General features: G+C 28.1%; 1 protein-coding gene across 1 annotated transcript; it reads left to right on the forward strand.

The window, feature by feature from the left end:
• Window positions 1-9642: 9642 nt before the first annotated feature.
• On the forward strand, window positions 9643-9843 carry DCS_00783 (uncharacterized protein; the record flags this gene model as incomplete). Its single annotated transcript, XM_040798119.1, has 1 exon — window positions 9643-9843. The coding sequence occupies one exon, from the start codon at window positions 9643-9645 to the stop codon at window positions 9841-9843; it is 201 nt and encodes a 66-aa protein (XP_040659002.1).

Raw genomic sequence — 9843 nt, forward strand, 5'->3', positions numbered from 1 at the left:
CTAAAGGGAATAATATAATACTCTTATAAAATAGCTAGGTTATAAATAACTAACCTAAGAACTAATAGAGGTCCTAATATAAACGGAAGCCCTAAAGGAATTTATATAGTAATAGGAAGACCCTTATATAAATAGTAAAGTATAAGTAAGCTATAAAATAAAATATAAAATTCTAAATATACTAAAGGAAAAAACTAACCTTAGAGTAACCCTAATAAGGACCTAACTTAATACTACTATAAATATATACTAACTAAAGTAATATAGGTAATATAAGGGGTAAAGGCAATAGGGTAATATAATAAAAATATATTATTTATATAAAATAAGTATAACCTACTACTATTATAGGTAATATAGGGAGTAAAGGGGGTAGAATAATATAATAAGGGGGAACTATTTATATAAGACTAATATAACTTATAGATATTATAGTATATTTTAGCTAAGGTAGCTACTAACTTAGTACTAATACCTTCCTATACCTACTAATAGTAGGTAAGGCTATATATATTACTCTAGATACTTATTAGGGCCTAAGCTATACCTTTGTTACGGAGTCGCTAGGCGACTGCTCTAGGGCTCTTAATAATATTTATTAAAAGACTTAAAGGATAGGAAAACTACTTAGTAACTAGGGCTTTTAGTTATATGCGTTCCTTTTAGTAGGTCCCTTAGTTCCCTTTATTCTCCTATATCGGGCTAAGCCTAATACTATAATAACCTTAAGTAAATATACTAAACTATATACTTAGTATAGTACTAAAATAGCTACTAACCTAAGTTAGGGTTAAGGTATTAGCAGTAAGGATAAGTGTAACGCGCGGATCGGTTAACGATAGTTAGGTAAGTAAGTAAGCCTTCTTTTAGAAATTGAGTAGTATTTAAGACTAAAGCTTAGTCCTTCTTGAGTTTTTGGGCTTACGTTCCTTTTATAGCTAGGGCGTACCTTAGGCTGCCCTACCTTCCTGTCTATTTAGGCTTTACTTATGCGCCTCTATCTACCTGGGCTTTACCTATACGCCTAGCCTTATAATTATTCCCCCTCCTATAGGGATTATTTTAGTACCGTCTTAGAGACTCCCCGGCTAGCGTTATTTAATTTAATTTAGGTAGACTTACTTTATACTTATTGTAATATTCCTACTGTTAGTTTAGTTATCCTTTGCCTTTAGCTTATTAATCTTATTGCCGTTATGTTTTTTGTACTTAATTATTATTATAGTACGCTTACTAGTTAGCGCTACCTTAGGCCGTTAATTAGTTATTGTAGTACTTATTGTATTTATACCTATTACTATACTGTACCTAATGCGGCCTTAGGTTTTAATACCTTAGGGATTTTAGCCTAAGGCTATTGCTTTAATATATATATCTTATTGTATTCCTATTAACTTTTTTTTTTTCTTCTTTAAGACTACTACTATAATAATTTAATAGCTCTTTAGTAGTATTTAATAAATAATAGTAATAGTAATAATAATAATAGTAATAATAATAATAGTAATAATAATATTCTTTTAATACTTTGTATAACCCCTTTTTATAAGCGTTTTATATTAGGCGGGACCTTAGCCTTTCCTGGGATTAATAGCCTTAGTTATTAGTATAGGGAGGCCTAGTATTAGTTTATAAAGCGGAGGGCTTTTTTATAACTTTAGGATAGAATCCCCTTAGGTAAGTTCCTTTTTATATTCCCTTTTACTAATAGGGCTAGGGCTAGGGCTTCCTTATATAATAATAATAGTAATATAAGTAGCGTTAATAGTATATTAACTCCTTAATAGGTTAATAAAGGTAAGTAGCTTATAGTAGCTTTATATTTCTTTTTGCTCCCTTTTTGCTTTTCCCTTAAGTTTATTTAGTTCCCCTTTTTCTTTTTACTTTTCCTTTCTTTTTCTCTTTTTTTTTCCCCTTATTTAAGGAGTTAGTAGGTAAAGCTAAGTCGGTAGCCTTTTGCTTAGGATATAGCCTACCTATAGGTAGTAGGAGTTCTACTATAGATAGGGCTAGTATAGTTAAGAGGGTTAGTCCTAGGGATAATACTAGTAAAGGTTAGGCTTTACCCAATAATATAGGTAAGGTTAGAGGTATAGGATTAATCTCTAAGGATAGCCCTCCTATAGGAAGAGCTAAGGAGTTAGTAACCCCCTATTAATATTAATCCTATATTTAGGCGTAACCCTTTTATAGTATTATAGTATAGAATTCTTACCTTTAGTATATAGTATATTTTTATACTATAATTACTACCTATAAGTAGTTTAAGCTAAAGGAGCCTTAGGTTTTTTTGACTAACTATACTTATCCTATAGTTTAGTCCTCCTACTACTAATAGTATAATAAGCAGTATACTACCTGCTCTTAGGTATATAGCTTTTGGCTCTCTAGAATCGGCTTATATTTACTAACTCTTTTGGGCGTAGGTAGTAGCGCTTATAGCTACGAATTGCAACGACCTAATTATAGTTTACAATTATATTTATTACCTTTACTCCTAGAGGGTAGAAGTATTCCTAAAGGTAGGTAATATATTACTTTAGGGTACTAATAGTAGTAATAATAATAATAATAGTAAGTACTTATTTCTTTTTTTACTTAAGGGATAGTACTAACTTATTGTTTTTACTTAATACTTAGGTAAGTCCTTTAATTTATTTAAGGAGTAGTACTAAAGGGAGTACTATCTTACTAATACTAAGTATATAAATAAAATATATACTAAGTTAGGGGGAAGTCTTTATACTATTTTTTACTAATATACTTATTAGGCTAATTAGGCTACTTATTGCCTTGTAATAGACTTATATTATAAAATACTTACTAAGTAATTACTCCCCTTACCCTTTAGATTAATATATATTTCTATTGTATTATAGGGATTATTCCTTAGGAGTTAGTTAATATTTTCCTTTTTTAGGCTACTATTAACCTAATTACTTAAAAGGTAATATAGTATTTTAGTCTTTTAGCTAAGGACGCTAGGTATTTATCTTTGTAAATAGCTCTTGCAATATATAAGCGTAAGGTAACTACTATATTGCTAGATAAGGATTTAGATAATAAGGTTACTTAAGTAATTTTATTATTCTATCCTATTTTTAGTAATATTAATAGTTACTTTATTTTTATCCTATAAGAGTAACCTTATTATTAATAATAGGTTTATATATTTCCTTATATTTTAATTTCCTTTTCCCTTTATCTTATTATTTTTATTTTTAACTTAGTATAAATAGTAATAGCTTTAGGTCTATAGGTAGTTTAGGGGTTTTTATTAGTATATTTTTCCCTTCTCTTACCCTAATACTCTTTTTATTCTTAAACTATCCTATAGTTTTCCTACTCCCCCTTTATATAAGTAGTAACTTATTACTAAGTTAATTAGTTTAGTTAGGAATTAATATAGAATTAGTAGGTTATTAGTAAGGTAACTATATTTATACCTTATATTTATTACTATACCCTTTTATTTAGTCTCTTATATAATTCCTTCCCTAGGCCTTTTTATTAAAGGTAGGTTATTATTACTTTTAGTATATTTTCTATATTCTCTTTATATACTTACTAATTATATTTTACTAGTTAGCCCTTTTATTTTATAAGATATAGTTAGGCTCCCCCTAATTACTAGTAGTTATATATTTCTTTAACTTCCTATTTACCCTCCTTATTTAATAGGTCTAAAAGTAGTATATTATTTATATTATTTCCTTCTTAGTCCTACTCCTTTTAAGGTTTTAGTAAGCTAATATAAAATATATTATATAGGTATATATATTTATTAGGAAGTACTAAGCGGTATACCTATTAGCCGATTTTTTTAGAATCTAAAAGGGCCTAATATACTTTAGTATTAGTTTTTATTTCTTCCCTTTAAGGTTAATATTCTATATAAATAGTAGTACTAAGTTACCTATATTAAGGGATAGAGGATTATACCTATAGTTATAGTACTTTATCTATAACTTTATAGCTTTTTTTTAATACTTTTTTAGTTATTCCTTAATTTCTATTAGTTTTACTACTCTTACTTTTACTTTTAGAACTACTACTATAAGCTTATTGTCCTCCTCTTTAGTATAGAACTATAGGTAGTAACCTAATAGTACTTAGTTTAGGGAGTAACCTATAGTTATATTAATTATATTATTATAGGTAAACTAAGCTACTTATAGTAGGTTAGCTTAGTTAGATTAGTTCTAACTAATAAAGTATTATAGGTAGTACTTTAGTACTTAGTTTATTCTTTTAGTCTACCTATTAGTTTATAGGTAAAATACTATTAATAGCCTCTTAGTTATTTAGGAGTAATAGTATAGTTCTAATTAGAATTAGCTTATAAATACTAGCCCTTTATTACTTACTACTCCCTTAGGTATACTAAAATAAAGCTTTATTTTATAATAGAATAGCTATACTAACTTAACTATATTAACTATAGTTTAGTATAAAAGGAATATAAAATACTTAGTTACTCTATTTACTATTACTAAAATTATATTTACCTTTTTCCCCTTAAATTAAATAATAGGTAGCCCTATAATAAGGTCTATTATTACTTTAGCCTAGGGTTTATTAGGAATTAGTAGTAACTATAACTTTCTATAAGGGTAATACCTCCTTAAGGATACCCCTTAGTAAACTAAGTATATTTATATATAGCGTTTTATATTTACTAATAAGCCCTTTTAGTAAACTACTCTTTATAGTAATTATATTATCCTTTTAACTCTAAAGTAACCTATAAAAGGATTATTATAGTATAGCTATAGAAGCTCTTAGTATACTATAGCCTTATTTAGAATATAAATATATCCTTAAAAATATAGTATCCCTTTTAAATTTACTAACTAATCCTTATTAAGTATACTATTTTAGCTATAGATCTTTATACCTTATAGCCTTTTTGTCTTTAGGTTTTTGCTTTAAATCTTATAAAAGTAGTCCTTTAGTAACTTAAGGGTAGTATTATATATTATTCCCTCTTTTAGGTTCTCCTTAGCGGATTATTAAGTAATAGGCTATTTATAACTAATTTATTTCCTAGCCTATTAGGCTATTTAAAAGGGGTTTAGTACCTCTTTAGGTTTACCTTTACCTTAATAAGGTTAGCCTTCTTTAGCTTATAAGGATATTTTATTACCCTTATTCCTACTTAAAGCTTAGGACTTATTATCTTATAAAGGTATCTTACTATACTCTTATATATATATATTTCCTTTTCCTACTATACCTATAAGCTACTTTTATAGTAGTACTAGTAGGTAGGTATTACTTAGGGTCTTACCCTTATAGGTAGTTCTTCTTAAGGGCCTATTTACTAGGTTAAATTTCCTTATTCTATATTTAATAATAAAATTAAAGGCTATTAGGTCTATATATTAATATACTTTGTACCTAATTAACCTTAGCCTATTTATAAAGGTCTATAGGTTATAGTAATTTAATAATACCTTTACTAAAACTATTACCCCCTCTATATATTATTACTAGTATTTAAATAACTTAATAATAGTAAATATTTTATAGTTTAGCGTCTTATAGTTTTATTTTATATCTAAGAATTTCCTTAACTAAAATACTACTAAGTACTAATACCTTTAGTTATTTAGTTAGGATAGGATACCTACTATTATAAAACTTAATATATTTATCTCGATTTTAATAGGTCTTATTAAGTTAAAATAATATAATAGTAAAGCCTTCCTAAATATATCTTTTAGCTTTTAGAAGGTTACTAATTCCTTTTTATTTAAATAGACTTTTCCTAGCTTTTTCCTATTCTTACTTCCTTTAAGGAGTATATATAGGGGTACTATAATTCCTAAATAGTTCTTAATAAATCTTTTATAGAAGTTATAGGACCTAAGAAATACTTAAATATTATAAAATAAGGTAGGCTTTTCCTATTAGGTTATAACCTATACTTTAGTTAGGTCTATTGCTATTTTATCTTTAGATAGAATAAATTCTAGGAACTTAACTAATTTTTAGTAGAATTTATACTTATTTAGATTAGTATATAACTCGGCTAACTATAACTACCCTAGGATTTCCTTAAGATATTTAGTATATTCCTAGTAGTTTTTTAAGAAGATTAAAATATTATTTAAGTATATAATATAGATTATATCTATATACCCTTAGAGTACTTAGTAGATATAGTATTAAAAGGTAGTTAGTATATTAGTTAGCCCAAATAGTATTACTAAGTATTTAAAATACCTATAGCGTATTTTAAATATTATCTTTTATTTATTACCCTTCTTAATTTAGATTTAATAGTAAGTATCCTTAACGTTAATCTTAAAGAATACTATAGCTTCCTAGTATTAGTTTATAATCTTAAATATTAATAGAAAGGTATATTAAATTTTTACTAAGACCTTATTAAGTTTTTAGTAATTTATATATAATTAGAGTATATTATTCTTTTTTAGTATAAATAGAATAGGTAATCCTATAGGTAACTTTAAAGGGCGGATCCTATTAGCTTATAGGTTTTTATTTAGGTATTCTTTAAGCTCCTTTAGCTTTATTTAAGAGAGTAAGTAAATTAATCTATATAGTAATAATATATTTAGTTAGAGGTTAATTATATAATCTATTTATTTATATACTAGTAGGATCTTTATACTATTTATATTTAGGATATCCTTAAACTTTTTTAATTCCTATAGGATCCCTTAGGGCTATTCCTAATAACTTTTTAGTAGCTTAATAGGATTACCTTTTATTCCTATTACTATAAAGATCTTTACCTTATTCCTATATTTAACTTAAAACTTCTTAGGTACTAGTAGTTATACCTTTAACTAGTCCTATTAAAATTATTAATATACTCCTATAGGGTTTAGGTAAATCCTTAGGTCGGTTAATATTAGTATTCCTAGTATAACCTATATTTAGTCTAAAGTTAGTTTTATATTAACTTTAATATAATAGTAGGTAAACTCTCTCTCTTTCCTTTTACTATTTATTATATATATAGGTACTTCCTATATCCTATAACTAGTAACTTAAAGACCCCCTATAGCCTAAAGGCTACTTTTATTTATTAAGACTTAGTAAAGTCTGTATTACCTTACTGTTTATATATTAATAAGGTCTATACTAATATAGCTATTTAGTTTTACCTTAACCTTTTAGGTAGTTTATCCTAAAATCGTTATATTAACTATAAACTAAGGTTATACCCTATATTCTATATTACTAACTAAGGTAAGAGTAACTACTTTAGTTATTAGAAGTTTCCCTATTTCTAGAGTTTTAGGTATTTTCTTACTTAGTAGTCTTCCTTTTAATAGTTAAAATAGTAGTTATTCTTACTCTACCTTAGTAGTAGTAGGCCTTTACTACTATAGGCCCTTTTTAAGCCTAGGGTTATAGATTTTTAAGAGGATTCCCTACTATTATACTAGGGTTAGTATACTTTTATTTTTTTAGTAACTTTCCTTTAATAATTTAGGTTCTCCCCTTTTCTTATATTAGTTCTCCTTTTTAGTTAGTTTTCGGTAGAGTCCTAAAGTTATTAGGCTAGTTAAACTATTTCTTCCTATATATACCCTTTAATATTCTTATATAGATTAATTTAGCTCTATAACTTTAGTAGTAACTTACTAAAGTAGGAGAAGGCCTAGTTAGGCTTTAGTACTTTACTAAAGTAGTTTTCGATTAAGTTTAGGTAAATACTAAACTCTATTAGGGATTAGCCTTTTTATTATATTACTTTTTATTATTATACTACTAAGTAGGTTTAATAGTTAACTAAGTCTCTTAGTAAGGTAAGTATTTATTCTTAGAACTAATTCTAATTATTTTTAGCTATAGTTTATTAGTCTTTTAGTAGTTTATTTAAGTACTTTTCTTAGTATACCTAGCCCTAGGCCTATATATAGTTAAGGGTTAGTAGGATTTTCTAGTAGTCTTTCTTAAACTTTTATCTTATTTTATTAAAGGTATAGTTTAAGTTATAAAGCTATTTTTACCTTTTTTATAGAGTTATAGGTTACTTAAGTTTTAGTATATTTTTTGCCTTAACTTTTTAGCTACTCTTTAAGGAAGTATTTAACTCTCTTTAGGCCTATTTCTTTATCTTTTTTAGTTAATAGCTAGTACCTATCCTTAGGTAAGTATAAATTTCCTTTTCTTTTTCCTTTAGCCTCTTTAACTCTTATAGTTAAGCTAGTTATTCTTATACTATAGCTAGTATTTTTAGAATAAAGGGTTCCCTTTAGGTACTTCTTAGTATTATTTTAAGGGAACTTAATATACTTAGTATAAGGGATACTTTTAATATTATATTTATCTTACGCCTTAGTAGGAGGTATAGTATCTCTCTTATACTATATATAGTAGGCGCTATCTTACTTAGGTAATTGTAATAAAAGCTTTAGAATTATAACGTATAGATTGGTTAACGATAGTTAGGTAAGTAAGTAAGCCTTTTTTTAGAAATTAAGTAGTATTTAAGACTAAAGCTTAGCCCTTCTTAAGTTTTCGGGCTTACGTTCCTTTTGTAGCCGGGGCGTACTTTAGGCTGCCCTACCTTCCTATTTACTTAGGCTTTACTTATACGCCCCTGTCTACTTAGGCTTTACTTGTGCGCCTAGCCTTATAATAAGAGTATAGTTTAGATTATTATTATTAGTAGTAGTAGGGGGGGAAATAATACCTAGTATAAGAGTAAGGGTATAGGTAAAGTATATAGGGGTAGGCTTTATTTTAGCTAGAGCTAGAGTATAGGCTTAAACCTAGCCTAAGGCTAGAAACTTAAGTAAGAGAATAATATAAGTACTTAGTATAGATCTAACCTTAGGGTAGGCCTTAACTAAAATATAAATATTATACTAAGTATAAGTATAAAGGTTATATAGGGTATAATATAGCTAAGGGTATATAGTAAATAAATATAGTACCTAAATATATTTAGTATATATATATATATATATATAGTAATTAATACTATAACTTAATATATAGTTATTATAGCTATTAGTAATAAGGTAATTAATATAAGGGAGGTATATTCTATGTACCTCCTTTAAAAGCGCAAACTCCTTATTAAAGGAGTTACCCTCTACTAAGTATTTACTTAAAGTATAATAGTAATCCGACTTATTAGTATAGTAGCTATAATAAGGGCCTAAACTATATCTAAGGGGAGGGGGGGGAGTACTTATAGTAGTAAATCTTAAAATAAAAAGAGGAAATACCTCTTGTGTTATGGTATCGGGCTTAGCCCGATATAGGAGAACGAAGGGAACCAAGGGACCCACTAGGAGGAACGCATACAACTAGAAGCCCTAGTTGTTAGGTAGTTTTCCCTCCTTTAAGTCTTTTAATAAACATTATTAAGAGTCCTAGAGCAATTGCCTAGCGACTCCGTAATATTTAAAAGACTTTACTTATACCGGTTAGGAGGAAGGAAAAGCCTAACTATCGTAAGTCAAAATGGATAAGGGGAAGCCCGAAGAAATTAACCTCCAGCAAGTTATGGAGGACTTTATGGCAAAAGTCCATACGGAGTTTGGCCGAATACACGCCCAAATGGAAACGTACTTTGTATAAATCTCAGCTCTGCAGAAGAATAGGCAGCAACAGGTACAGTAGGATCCAGGGCACTCGTCGGCCCAGCCAATGGACACCTCAACAATCGACCCCCAGCAGGAGCGGACCGGGGATAAGTCGGGCATACCACGGGCCCGTATTAAACGCAAACCGATTCCGGTCGGGGACCCGTACGACGGTAATAAGGGCACCTTTGCAGCCTGGAAGTTCTGCATAGACCGCAAGCTCCAAGTGGATAAGGACTTCATCGGGTCCGCCCAGGACCAATAG

This window comes from Drechmeria coniospora, chromosome 01 (assembly GCF_001625195.1).
Source record: "Drechmeria coniospora strain ARSEF 6962 chromosome 01, whole genome shotgun sequence".
Lineage (NCBI taxonomy): Eukaryota > Fungi > Ascomycota > Sordariomycetes > Hypocreales > Ophiocordycipitaceae > Drechmeria > Drechmeria coniospora.